At 41.8% G+C, this 14,803-nt stretch overlaps 1 protein-coding gene across 1 annotated transcript in view; it reads left to right on the top strand.

The window, feature by feature from the left end:
* The window catches only part of LOC120931443 (mucin-3A-like), a 53,099-nt gene that overhangs the window by 8,955 nt on the left and 29,341 nt on the right, over positions 1-14,803 (top strand). The window contains exons 3-8 of the mRNA XM_040342881.1: positions 3,230-3,294; positions 4,968-5,125; positions 8,230-8,357; positions 12,326-12,384; positions 14,191-14,327; positions 14,411-14,535. Of these exons, the coding sequence (XP_040198815.1) occupies positions 3,230-3,294; positions 4,968-5,125; positions 8,230-8,357; positions 12,326-12,384; positions 14,191-14,327; positions 14,411-14,535 (672 nt within the window). The remainder of the gene's footprint in view (positions 1-3,229; positions 3,295-4,967; positions 5,126-8,229; positions 8,358-12,325; positions 12,385-14,190; positions 14,328-14,410; positions 14,536-14,803) is intronic.

The raw sequence follows: 14,803 nt of genomic DNA, 5'->3' as shown, positions 1-14,803 counted from the left end.
TTTATTTTTCATCGGGACTGCGACATTATGGCGGACATTCCGGACACATTTTTGGGACCGTTGACTTTTATACAGCGATCAGTGTTATAAAAATGCACTTATGACTTGGTAAATTTCACTGGCAGGGGAGGGGTTAACACTAGGGGGGCGGTCAAAGGGTTAACTGTGTTCCCTATGTGTGTTCTAACTGTGGGGGATGGGACTGACTATAGGAGATGAGTTTATGGTTCGCTGTGCGGGTGCACGCATGCCTGCTATCCCACTCAAGGGGATCGACTTGCAGCTATGACGGTTCGCGGCATCACATCGGCTGGTCAGCAAGCGGTTTAAGGGAAGTAACATTTTTCAGTTTTCCTACTTTTTTTTTTTTTTGTTTTTTTGTTAATCCTTTTCAACCAAAGCTGCCCATAGTTGAGTAGTAGCCAGCAGACTGAGTCATTAAAAAAGCAAACAAATATTTCTCCATCCACATAGATGAGGAATTCCCCCATCCCCGGTCAAGTTTTTGATCGACAAGTTTTCCAACTTCTTCTATTGACATTTCTGCACTGAATCGACCTAATTTTGGTCAGTCTTTGGCCAGTTTAAGTAGGTCTAGCCCCCCCCCCCCCCCAACTGCTTAAAAAATTTTTTTACAGATTTTTTTTTTTCTTTTTTTTTTTAAAAGCTTCTGATCTGTTTTTTACATTAAAATGACAAACATGGTATACTTGCCTGCTCTGTATAATGGTTTTGCACAGAGCCGCCACAATCCTGTTTTTTGGGTCCTCTCCCAGTGCTCCTTGCCCCTTCCTCCTGCCGAGTGCCCCCCAAGCATGTAGCTTGCTATGGAGGCACCTGAGCCGGCTTGCTCCAGAGTTGCTGCTTTGCGTGTCCATTCACACACACACACAGCGACAACTTGGCCCTGCCCCTCCATGGCTCACTGGCTGTGATTGACAGCAGAGGGAGCCAATGGCTCCCACTGCTCTCTCAGCCAATGGAGAGGGAGAGCCCCCGGAGAGCCAAGGCTCTTGTGCACAGCACTGAATTAAGGTTTAGGTAAGTATTGGGGGGCCTGCTGCACAGAGGTTATTTACCTTTATGCATAGGAAGCAGCTTCCTATGGTGGTACACTGAGAAAAGGCCAGGAGCACTGGTGGAGGATTCAAGAAGAGGAGGTTCTGGGCTGCTCTGTGCAGTACAATTGCACAGAGCAGGTAAGTTTGTTTCTATTTTAGAAGAGATTTTTTTTGTCACGTTTGTATTGTTTTCTGCGCCCCCTTTCCACGTTGGGGAAATACATCCACGTTGACTCATGATTGGAGACTAAGAGTTTTAAAAAATTAAATTTCTGCGGGATTGGCAATAGAGGGAAATTTTCCAATGGTTATACAATTTTTGGAGACCCTGGTGACGAGATTATCTCCCTTCTGGCTATGGGGCAGAAATTCAGCAGACTCTTCCTTACACTTGAAAAAGCATAATAGAAGAAAAATTGCTGTACAGTAAAACCTTGGATTGCGAGCATAATTTGTTCCAGAAACATGCTTGTAATCCAAAGCACTTGTGTATTTAAAGCAAATTTCCCCATAAGAAATAATGGAAATTCAAATGATAAGTTCAACAACCATTGCTTTATAGGTCTTTCAGTTTTATAGTCCCATATAAAAATATTCTAGCAATGTGATAAGTTGTGTAACCATAAAATGTCAATTTACAAATTGAAGCCTCCACAAAGGGATTAGAAGAAAAATCTAGCAGGAGCTACAAGAGTATTAGAGAAGAGGCGCCTCTAAGTGTAGCAATATGTTGTACCTTCATTGAAGGGGTTGTAAAGGTAAATGTTTTTTCACCTTAAAGGGTCACTAAAGGAAAACCTTTTTTTTAATGAAATGACTGTTTACAGGGTATAGAGACATAAAAGTTAACTGATTCCTTTTAAAAATAGATTAAATTCAATCCTATAATGTGCCTCTAGTTTCACTTTTGGTTTTAAACTGGTTTCATGTTTCTGTGAAGTAAAGAGACCCACATACAAAAACAAACAAATCCAGGGCAGTGTTTTGTTTTTATGAATCTGATTGGTTCTGAGGAGTTTTAGACACACAGTAATGACAGCTTAGACCACCGTGAAAATCTCCCAGTACGATGGTTATAAGGAGCCAGACAACCAGGAAGTGTGGAGATCACAGCAGAATTACAGCTACTTCAAAGCAAAAACGAACAATAAGGACATGAAACCAGTACTGCAGTAAGGTAAAGGAAGCTATTTAGCTAAAAAAAATGTTTCCTTTAATGCATCTTATGCATTAAGGTGAAAAAACATCTGACAATACCGCCCCCGTTATACTTGCCTGACCCCTCGAAAGTCCCTTAGCCTCGTGCTGCTGTCAATCTCATCCAATGACGCAGCGCGCCAGGGGCGGGGCCGAGTGATACAGCCGGCGGCTATTCCCAATCACTGTATCACGGGAGCGCGCCTGCAGGAACTCAACGTCATGCGAGCTCGCATTAGGTGTTGAGTCCTTGCGAGGAGGAGCCGAGACAGCCGCCGAGGGACCCCAGAAGACCAGGTTCGGGGCCACTCTGTGCAAAACGAGCTGCACAGTGGAGGGAAGTAGAACATGTTTGTTATTTAAAAAAAATAACTTTACAACCCCTTTAGTGTAACCATATTGCTACACTTAGAGGTGCCTCTTTTCTTTTTTATACTTGGTTGTGACATGATGTTACTTGTATATCAAGACATCGCTTGTATATTTTAAAATGTAGCTTGTCCTGCAAAACGCTCTCAAACCAAGGTTTTACTGTACTTTGTACAACTTGTATACATTGTGATATACTGTATCTGATGGGTTTACAGTGCCGGAAATTCCTCCAATCCTAAATGGTTACATTTTAATTCATGGAACTTCCTAGGGGAAAGAGCGGAGTAGAGGAACCCATAAATATATGTAATGAATTTTCCAATTTTCCCATAATCGCCGCCCCCCCCCTTTTTTTTTTTTTTTTTTTTTTTTTTTTTTTTCTCTTTTGTGTAACCTTTTATAAAAAAAGGTAACATTTTGCTTGCTGAAGTTAGTTGTTTCTCCTATTGACTTGTACTTTTTTGCTTATTATAGCAGGTTATTGTAATCTATGCATCATCTATAGCCTAGTGATTATGCTGGCTTCAAAAACTCTTTTCTTGTATGTTTTGACATAGAATTATGGAAACGTGTATTTTTTTTTTTTATATATTCTACAGCTGAACAAAGTTTTTGCTACCAAATACCAACAAGAATATGTTCAAGCAGAAATACTTGGGTTTTCGTGAGTATTTAAAATAAAAAATTCACTCTGTTAGAAAATGCATTTACTAGTATGTTGTCAACATCTAGTGGTGGGACGCGATATTGCAGTAACTTAATTTTCAAGCTCATAGGCATTGCATGCAAGCTTTATTCAAGAGGAACTGCAGTCTGCTCACATTATTTGTAATAAAAACATCTTTGCCATTCTGAAGCTTCCCTCCAACCACTTTGCTTATATTATATATACTGCAATTCTGTACTTGGCAAATATGCTGCACAAATCTTCCTCCGCTGAGTCTGTCTGCATCCATTTAAACTGTGGGCAGCTGAAGCTGCTGCCTGTTCACTTCCTGTATTTACACAAAGGCACACCTCCAGCTCTCATTGACCCTCTTATGACCCCCCCCCCCCCCCTTACTGGCAAACTCACAAGAGTGAGAGCTGTGCATTATGTCATAAGCCTAGGCTAATGACCAGACAAACAGGAAGTGGGCTGTATAAGGTATTTACTGACAGAAGAGAAAAAAATTCTGCCCTTGTTAACTTTGGATAGAAGATTTAATAGATGGAAAGTTCAAGTGCCAAGAAAAAAGGCAGCAATTCTTAAACAAACTTGGAGAAATTGTAGTAAACATTGTATTGCCACTCCCACTGGGGAGGTTTTAATGAACTTCCTGCCCCTGTGACACCCTTTCACAAAATGGGTAGTAGGGCACTGGAAAGCAGACAATTAAAACCCTGGCATAGGCTCGTACACATAGGTGTGCGCAGCCTATTGCATAATGTGTGCACCACAAAGCTCAAACACACACGCCTTTCTCTGCAGACTCGGCTGCACTGCACAGGGAATGAATGCGAAGTACTCTGTGCTGAGCGGCTTCCCATTCATTCACAAACTGAAGCATAGTAAACACCTTTTACTGTGCTTCAGTTATGAATGGCCACAGTGTGCTCATTTAGAAAAAGAATGGGCCAGTGAATGACACATTGACTAGCCGCTTCCGTGCGCTCCATCCTGAAACGTCCCCCACAACAGCCAAGGAATAAGGATGGAGGCCAGCAGCATTAGGGGGAGCGGCAGGCAGTAGACGGAACTTTAGTTGGCACTGCACAGTGATTATGGTGTGCCCAGGCACACCTGACGCCCCACCTCCTGTGCCCGCCTATGCTCATACACTTCATTGTTCACTCCCTTAGGCAATTTGAAGTAGAGAGTTTTGCAGCAAACATGTTGGGTCTATGCTCAGTTAGCTTAGCAGCGTATGTCATAGTAAATGCAGATTTTTTTTTTTTTTTTTTTTTTTTTTTTATAAAAAAAATTTCAAAGAAAAACCCATAAATGCCAAAAGAAATTATAATTTTAAAATGTAACATATATAGATTATATACGTTAGTGAGGGATGTTGCATCTGAAATAACATGGGATGAACACTGAACAAAGACTATTGTGGATTTATAAGGCACCACCAAGAAAAGCCATAGAAACACAAATCTTGTGACAAAGTATTCTGCACATTTTGCCACAAGATTGTATTTTCTAAGGCTTTTATATGTTGCCTACTTTTACAATACGTGTAATTACAATGAATTAAAAAAAAAAAAAATTGCATTGAAGCTTAAACCATTTGTTTTGTCATGTTTTTAAATGTGTTTTTTTTTTTTTTTTCTCTTTTCTTTTTTTTTTTTATATAGGAATGGCTCAGTTGTTGTTCAAAGTAAAATTGCATTTAATAGCGGATCATCTGCCCCTAGCGCCTCTGACATAGTAAGGACCGTTCTTACGGATAACATTGCAATAAAGAAGAATTATTTTGGGTGGAACATTAATGCGTCTACTGTGCAGTGCAATGGTATGGTCAATGTAATTTTCTAGATATAAAAGGTCTGTGCCATCACAAATCTTTACTTTCATACAGTAATGTGGAATGTGTTTTGATGCCACAAAAAAAGTGGTTTGAGGCTGGTTTACTACCCCTTTTTTTTTTTTTTTTTTTTTTTTTATATGTGTGTATATAGAGATAGAGATAGAGATAGAGACTAGAGATAGAGACTAGAGATAGAGACTAGAGATAGAGAATAGAGATAGAGAATAGAGATAGAGAATAGAGATAGAGAATAGAGATAGAGAATAGAGATAGAGAATAGAGATAGAGAATAGAGATAGAGAATAGAGATAGAGAATAGAGATAGAGAATAGAGATAGAGAATAGAGATAGAGAATAGAGAATAGAGAATAGAGATAGAGAATAGAGATAGAGAATAGAGATAGAGAATAGAGATAGAGAATAGAGATAGAGAATAGAGATAGAGAATAGAGATAGAGAATAGAGATAGAGAATAGAGATAGAGAATAGAGATAGAGAATAGAGATAGAGAATAGAGATAGAGAATAGAGATAGAGAATAGAGAATAGAGATAGAGATTAGAGATAGAGATTAGAGATAGAGATTAGAGATAGAGATTAGAGATAGAGATTAGAGATAGAGATTAGAGATAGAGATTAGAGATAGAGATTAGAGATAGAGATTAGAGATAGAGATTAGAGATAGAGATTAGAGATAGAGATTAGAGATAGAGATTAGAGATAGAGATTAGAGATAGAGATTAGAGATAGAGATTAGAGATAGAGATTAGAGATAGAGATTAGAGATAGAGATTAGAGATAGAGATTAGAGATAGAGATTAGAGATAGAGATTAGAGATAGAGATTAGAGATAGAGATTAGAGATAGAGATTAGAGATAGAGATTAGAGATAGAGATTAGAGATAGAGATTAGAGATAGAGATTTTTTTTTTTTTTTTTTTTTTTTATAAGCCTACTTTATGTCTAAAACACTATTTTTAAATGTCATTTAACCAACAAATCTGTAAATGTATAAATGTTGGCCTGTACCACCCACAAATGCTGCAACGAATGTATCAGTCAAGGATAATATGACTAAATTATAAAAAAAAGAGCTCCCTAAATATAGTTATAGTTAGTAAGGTTGCTAAATTGTGCTTACTGAAAAATGCCGATATCCTCTAGGCCTCCTGCACACTGGTGTTTTATTAGCCAGATTCACGTAGTTTGGCGTATGTTTAAGCCGGCGTAGCGCAGCTCATTTGCACTACGCCAACGTAAAATAGAGGCAAGTACAGTATTCACAAAGCACTTGCTCCGTAAGTTACGTTGGTGTAGCGCAAATGGGCCGGCGTAACCCCGCCTAATTCAAAGTAGGCATGTAGTGGGCGGGCTACATTTAAATTAACCGTGACCCCATGTAAATGAAGGCCGTTCGTACGGCGCATGCTTGCTCAGAATCACGTCGCAAATACTCAATGCTTTCGACGTGAACGTAACCTACGCCCATCCCCATTCACGTACGTTTACGCAAACAACGTAAAATACAACGGCTGTTCCGTCGTCCATACCTTGCATGGGCTGCGCCATCTTTTTGGTGGTTTCATCTTTACGCCGGCATATGTCTTGCGTAAACGGCGTATCTTACTGCGACGTACGTACGTTTGTGAATCGGTGTATCTTGCTCATTTACATATTCGACTCGTAAATCCACGTACACTCCCCTAGCAGCCAGCGTAAATATGCACATAAGATACGACGGCGTAGGAGACTTACATCGGTCGTATCTTGGCTAAATTTAAGCGTATCTGGTTTCCAGAATACGCTTAAATATACGACGGCGCTCATTCGGACTTACGATGGCGTATCTACTGATACGCCGTCGTAAGTCTACCTGAATCCGGCTATTGGTCTATGCAATGCAAGTCAGTGTATTTTCCCTCTTGGCATATACCAGAGTACAGCTGTGAAAAGCCATTCCTGTTTGTGGGTGGCTGGGCTTGTGCAAGAATACTGGGTGGAATTTGCATTGCATGGACTTGTGCAAGAAGCCTAACTGAGGAAGGGAGTTCCACATCGTTATAGCTCTAACAGTAAATTGCCCCTTATGCAGTTTAAAGGCAAAGTTAACTTTTAAGTAAAAAAAAAAATATAATGCACATTTTTGCAGGGGAAATATATTGCAACAATTATTTTTATTAGCTACATGGCAGGATACAGCAATAACTCTACTGCATTTCAGCGGAATCCTTACTCGTGCTGGAAGTGAGGTTTTGGGGAAATATGCTTTTTGTTGTATTCTGCCATGTTCCCAATGAAAAATTGTTGCAATTGATGTTTGAGTATCTGGGTTCATTGTCTTGAAACAAGTTTCTCCAAACTTTTCAAACAAAGGGCCAGCTTACTCTCCTTCAGACATTAGGGGGCCAGATTGTTGCCAGTGGGGGTAGAAAATGTCCCAGACCCAGCATCAATGAGAATAAACCTTGCCTCAGGGTTGGTGGTCAGTAGGAGGATTAGTAGTGCCCCATCATTGGTATCAGTGGAAGAAATAGTGCCTCGTTGTTGAAATCAGTTGGAGGAAGAATGCCTCATCATTAATATTGAAGGAATAATGCCCAGGCACTGGAGTCACTAGATAATAGGTGGACTGGGATCACACTTTGGGTCACAGGGCATACTGGAGTCACTAAAGGATAGGTGGACTGGGATCAAGCTTGGCAGGAATTGTGCCCCACTATTGTAAGTGGGAGGAATAGTGCCCGAAGGCCATATAAAGGCTAGCAAAGGGCCACATCTAGGCCCTCTTGGTCAGTTTGGAGACCACACTGTATTAGAGGATTATTGCTACAGTTCAAAGGAATCTAAGGAGGGGGGGGGGTGGTACTTGGTTTGTGATGCGAATCACATGCGATCTCACAGAGCATGCTGATTTTAACCGGCACTTGCGCTACAGAGCATACAGGTTCAATCTGGTTCCTCTTATATTTTTGGGGGAACTCCAGCAGCATAACTGGAATTCATGTTTGGTATTACTTCTCTTTATATTTTTTTTTAGGATAGTGAACAAGAACTCGTCAATTCTATGTAATAAACGGTTTATTTTTTTAGGATATACCATAAAGAATTTGCAGCAAGAATCTTTCTCCATCAGTTTTGTTGTTCTCCATTTTGGGTTCATTGCCACTTCACAAAATGATCAAAAAAAGCAGAGTTACCTGGAGAGTTTACAAAAAGAGGTAAAACGGGATGCCTGTATCTCCAAATGTTTCTGGCAAGTTTTCATTATGGAATGTTTACAAAAGTTTCCATGCCCTCGTTATACCTTACCAAGGAAAATCTTTGGCTGATGTGACATATCCCCTTGATATTGTAAATTTCTTATAATTTACAGGGCTAAAATTTTAACAAACATGCTACATTACCTGTAACATAAACGCGGATGTAACCGAAATATAAGAGTAGGGCAGTGTTTCTCAATTCCAGTCCTCAGGCCCCCCCAACAGGTCATGTTTTCAGGATTTCCCTCAGATGAAAAGGCTGTGGTGATTACTAAGGCAGTGAAACTGATCAAATCACCTGTGCAAAATAATGGAAATCCTGAAAACCTGACCTGTTGGGGGGGCCTGAGGACTGGAATTGAGAAACACTGGAGTAGGGCAATTATGCCAGTAGCTGAGATGTGATCTGTATAAGTAATGCATTTGTAGATCTAGTTTAATTATCTGTTAATAAAGATACAGTAATCGGTCGTACACCTATGTTCCTCCATTGGCATTTGAAAAGGACAGGGCCAGCTTTTAGGATGGCGTTGACACCTAGATGCCAATAAAGTATAGTATCTGAGTAAGCATTGCCACATTTCTGAAGAGTCCTAGCCATTTTGGCTACAAGTATCAGCAGGGGGCAGTAGAAGGCCCCAGAAGGCCTGCAAGCTTTTATATCAACAGATCTAAGGAATCTATTTTTATCTCTCATAAAAGCGAAAATATTAGCGGCAGAGAGATGAAAATCCTTTTGATGGTACACATGTTGGTCTACAAGCAGGGCTGTGGAGTCGGAGTCGGGGGAAATTTTGGGTACCTGGAGTCGGCAAACAATGCACCGACTCCGACTCCTACTAAATTTAGATTGAAATAAAAAAAAAAGCAAGTTTAAATGTCCCAATTCACAAAAAGTTATAATTAATGACTTCTCTACTGTAAGAATAAAGACCAATGCATGCAGTGCCTCACGTAACCACAAAACGAACACGTTAAGTGACCGTGAAGAAGCATGCTTTTCATGTGCTTCACTATATGGCACGCAACGCACAATTAGGAGCTGCAATACTTATACTTTCCATAGTGTTGTGTTCTGCTTTTACAGGGAACGCAGCATCCATGTGTAACCTAGCCTCTCACTGATAAGGGATTAAATAAATATGTTTTTTGCAGGACTAGAGAGTGAGACACTTGTATAAGTGAAGGGAATGGAGGGCCAATAGTTCAAGACTGAAGCTGTAAACCATTGGAAAAACTGCTGTCATTTAGCTAAGGCTATAAAAACTTGTAAACTCCGATTGTTAGCTTAAACTTTAAACATGACTATGGGATTCTCCTAGGAAAATCATGTTTTAGAATAATAAACTTTTGTTTCCATTGTGTTTTGTCTTTTGCTTAAACTGTGCAATACAGTAGACTGTTGGCTTCCCAGCCAGTAGTCCTGTGGTAGGTTGCGTTTCTTTCCCTCAAGGAATGTATAAAATACATTTGCATATTAATACAGAGGAGTCGGAAGTACATAAAACTGAGGAGTCTGAACATTTATCTACCGACTCCACAGCCCTGTCTACAAGTACATGTAAATCTGTATTTGTAGCATGTGTGGAATCCTAGAGAAACACAGAAAAGGTTATATGTCTCCTAATGAGCTTCAAAATGGGATGGGCTCGGCACAGTGAATGCGCTCTCAGCCCACCCAGGTGTGCTAGAATAGCGAATGGATATTCGCTGTTCTAACACTGGTTCTCCTCCTGGCCAATCAGGAAGTGGGTCTGAGATCCGTCACCCTATTGGCTAATGGTATAGGTGATCCCACTGGACACCTAGGAGGAAAGGTACAAGGAGCCGCTGCCCGATGCCTGTTTGATGCTCACTGCCTATATGGGGCAAGTCCCGGACCCACCGGCAGACGGTTGGGTTGTGGTTGCCCTAAAAAAACATTATGATGAGTTGTAGATGCAGTCATTTTTAGCATATGCTCCCTGAGATTTGAAAGGTATTTTAAGGGTTCTTTTGTGTTTTAAAAGGTTGAGAAATGCAGCACTTGACATGGGACATTGTATACGCTGCATGTATAAGCTGCATTTACCTAGTGTGTGTGTGTGTGTGTGTGTGTGTGTGTGTGTGTGTGTGTTATTTTGTATTGCAGCATTTTGTGTAGAGTAACTGACTTGTATTGCACAACGCTATGACATAATGTGCAATATATTTGTAGCACCCTGATGTTTAGGCAGGGCTGCTAGTAAATTTGGCTGCCAGGTATAGTCTCCTTGGCCAAATAAGGGATCCAATTTGATTCCACCCTAATTCTGGAATTGCTGCACTTCTCTCTTGGCTGGGTATCTGGTGACATTAGATAAGACAAAGGCATTACAAGGACAGATTAGGAATAGATGGGGTATGTCGGTCAATGGGCAGGGGTCTTCTTTGGTCCCTTGGACTGCTGGGAGAGCCTATTTATTTGGGTGAGGTCAGGTGATCAGGGTTCTGTGCCAGCTGAATGGCTGTCTGAGTGGATGTGTGTTGTGCTGCCCTGGGCTGCTAGGCCAGAGACTCAAGCCTATTCTGGGGACATCTGGCTGCTAGGCTGTATGAGGGCCTATCCAGAAGCAAGAGAGCAGTGTAGGTTTGGGACTGCGGCTTGCAGTCCAACCAGAAGTGACGTTCTGCCGGCTGGAAAACCTGTTGTGGTCGGAGGTAGAAGGGAAGCTGTCGCCACCAAGAGATCATCCACCTTATTACCAGGGACCACAGTGAGTAGCTGAACTAAGTACCAGAGCAGTATTCTCGCCATCTGGGGACATTGAAGAAATTTGATTTTATTATTTGTAAAGTGCCAAATACAGTTCAAAAGAACGGCGCCTAAGAAATGGGGAAACTTCAGCAGGTGTCAAGCCAGGGACCCAGCCAGTGGAGGTGACGCTTGCAGAGCAGCCTTGTGTGTCAAGCTAGGGACAGAGCATGCCAGTGGGGTGAGGCTTGAGGAGTATCCTGAATGCCAAGCTAGCATGGGCGTCCACAGAACTTTTTCCAGGGGGGGGCATAATTTTACGGTCACCTATGCTCCGCTTCTTTGACAATGTCATGGAGGGGAGGGGCTTAGTCATTATCCCATAAAGCGCAGACATGTGCCCATGATATGCATGCTCACTCCTGATCAAATGTACAATACAGAGGGTGTACAGTATGTGTATATAGAAGGGGTGGATGGTATTGGTATATAGAGGAAGGAAGGTGGGTATATACAGCTCTATATTAAGGATGAGCTCTGGCGTGTTCGCATAGTACACGTGCAGAGCCCGCCAGGAAGTGTGCACGGCGCTGTGCTAATCACAGTCAGGGAGACATTGTCCCGATGCTCGGCTGCAGGGATCGTGAAATGTCTCCCTGGCTGTGATTGGCACTGCGCCGTGCACACTTTCTGGCAGGCTCTGCACGTGTACCATGCGAATACGCCAGAGCTCATCCTTACTCTATATACAGAACAGATGCTGTATATCTGCAGTCAGTGATGATCCGCTGTGGCCATTCACAGTACAGTGTTCTGTGACTTGGCAAACGCACAACTCTATGCACAGACGGCGATCTGCCTGTTTCTTCTCCCTGAAATCCACTGATTCTAGGAAGAAATGGCTGACATATCTGTTGGTAAAAGTGGCACATATTACACTTGTTGGGCAACTGGAGGTCAGTAGAACAGTCGTAATCTAGTAACTCTAAGGCAATTTTTTCTCTATTGTGCAGCAATCCTAGTGTTATACTAGGAGTATGAGCTATAGATGTATAATCTGCAATAATGTTGGTTTAATGTTATGAAGACGAGCAAAATTGCAATGCCATAATTGCCAGTCAAGGTTCATCCTTCATCCTTTGCCATACATATATTTGCTCAGATTTTTTTAGAGCTATATGATACCGATATACTCCCCTCTTTATATTTTCAGGTGCTGCTTGCTGTTAATACAACATTTCCAGTTACCAAGGTTTCATTTTCACAAATTCGGTAAGCAATGTGCAAAAAAATGCAACAAAAATGCTCTAACCCTGATTAAATAAAGACTCAAAGCAGTCATTCGTCAAGGGGAGTTTTTGGTAGGGCTATGGAAAGAAAAAAAATGTTGCTAGACTGTCATGCCTATACTCTTGCTAGAATACCTTTTACTGACCCAGATTCACAAAGTAATGTAGCTGGAAAAAACAGGCAATTTGGTTTTTACAAGAGGCCTAAAACCGGCCGATTCGAATCGTAATTTATTTGGGAAAAGCAATGTTAAAATTTTATTTTTAGGGGAACCACCGCTTTAAGGAATACCTAAAGCATAGTATACACTACTAGCTAAGTTAAACAAAAAAAGCTCTCAAGTCGGAGCTGCTGTACTAACAATCGATGTTGGTACATCAATTCACCCTTTTGTGCTATTGTGTCCTTCCATTGGCTGAAAGTGCTGATTGGGAGTCGGTTTGCAGACAGTTTTCGGTCATGACCCTTCTGTCTGACTGGCTGCCATACACAGGGGCTAAGTGTCGGCCAGTTTCTATTAAACCAGCTGATGTTGCCCAACATTCTGCCCATGTGTACTAGTCTTAAAGTAATGAGAAAGCCCCTACTTTTTTATTTTTTTATTATATACATTTCCTGTAAATGTAGGCCAATATTGAAACAAGGTTTTTTTCCACAGGAAAAAGCAGATAAAAAAAAACAAAACTCTAATTCCTCTTAATACTTCCTCCAATGAAAACACTCCTTGGGGAAAAATCGTGTGTGCAGGGCCGGCCCTTCCATGGGACCAGATGGTACCAATGTACCAGGCGGCACTTTTGAGGGGGGGGGGGGCAAATTGCCGCCCACCATCACCGTTCCACCCGCCCCACTGAGGAAAATTGCAGCCTGGTCAACCGTCCTTGGTGTTCGTGAATGTCCGTTATGGGCACGGGTGCCCGTAAAAAAAGATGGCCGCGAGCTGACCATGCAACTGCGCATGCGCCGTCCGGGCGGCGCATGCGCAGTAACGTAATGGCGCCACCCAGCGCCATTTTCGAAATAGACGATCGGAACGGGAGTGCGGTCACAACAGTGGCTCGTGTAGTGCCATAGTAGGACTCGGCCGAGCAGGGAGGAGGGGGGAGTAAAACTGGGGGGGGGGGGGGATATGAAGTGAGAGGAGGACTGCACTGAAGCGGACATGGCATGCAGGGGAGGGACAGAGACTGATGTGCTCTGTCCACCATTATATAACTTCTACTCCACATCAGCAGTATGCTGTCCTCCTCCTGTGCCCCTTTCACCTCTCCACTGGTCAGAGCTGTTCTGACCTGTGGAGAGGTGAAAGGGGCACAGGAGGAGGACACAGCATACTGATTATGTGGAGGAGAATTTATATGATGGAGGACAGAGGAGGAGGACACCATCATGTTTGCGTGTCATTTCCGTGTCATGTCAGCAGCCTCTGTCCCCCTCCTGTCTTTTATCATGTCTGCAGTCTCTATGGGGATCCTAGAAATGAGTCAAGAGTGGGAGCGCTGGGATGGGGGTTACGGGAAGAAACAGACGTGTGGACTGGTCCTCTTTATACTCCTATATACATGTATAGAGCCATGACAGGTCCACTTAATTATCATGATATAAAATAATGGATGTGGGGGCATTTTGGTGGGCGTGATTTTTTTTTTGGGGGGGGGGGGGTGCAGCATTTCATTTTTGGTTCCAGGCAGCACAATGTGTGTGTGTGTGTGTGTGTGTGTGTGTGTGTGTGTGTGTGTGTGTGTGTTTTTTTTTTACTTTATTTATTTTTGTGGTCTTTTTATCCAGGAATCTCTATGGAGATCTTGAAGTCAGAGGGATCTTGTATCTGCAATCTAGCATGTTTACAAATGTTCAGGATCTTTTATCCACCCTGCTGCCCCTTGCCAATGTATCTGTGGACCTTTCTTCAATAAATGTGGATGGTTAGTAGAAAAAAAAAAGATCTATAGATTATCATGTTAGGGTTTTCTATAGTTGGTTTGACTTTTTTTTTTTTTTTTTTTAGGCATGCATAAGGAATTAAAAGTTTATCCTTTCAATTTCCTCCTAACAAACATGCCGTTTGCTATAAAGTTGCTGGATATGGCCTCCAATGAGTCTCAGAGGCTCAGCAAAGATCTTTCAAACATGGTAAGTAAATGTATACAGTTCTACTTCCGCCAATATTTTTATATAAATTTAAATTTGTGCAATGTGCACATCCTCATCTTGATCACCATGATATTAATTACAAGTCCCATCATGCTTCTAACTCTGGTGTCATGCTTGTGGCTGTCAGAGTCTTGCTATGCCTCATGGGAATTGTAGTTCTGCAACAGCTGGAGGTCCGCAAATTGCATATCCCCGGCCTAAAGTATTAAAATTTCCTAGCAAGGTCAGAGCGGCATGGTGCAAGTCA

This window comes from Rana temporaria, chromosome 3 (assembly GCF_905171775.1).
Source record: "Rana temporaria chromosome 3, aRanTem1.1, whole genome shotgun sequence".
Lineage (NCBI taxonomy): Eukaryota > Metazoa > Chordata > Amphibia > Anura > Ranidae > Rana > Rana temporaria.
Note: the sequence above shows the minus strand (reverse complement) of the source record. Positions and strands in the feature narration are given on the sequence as shown.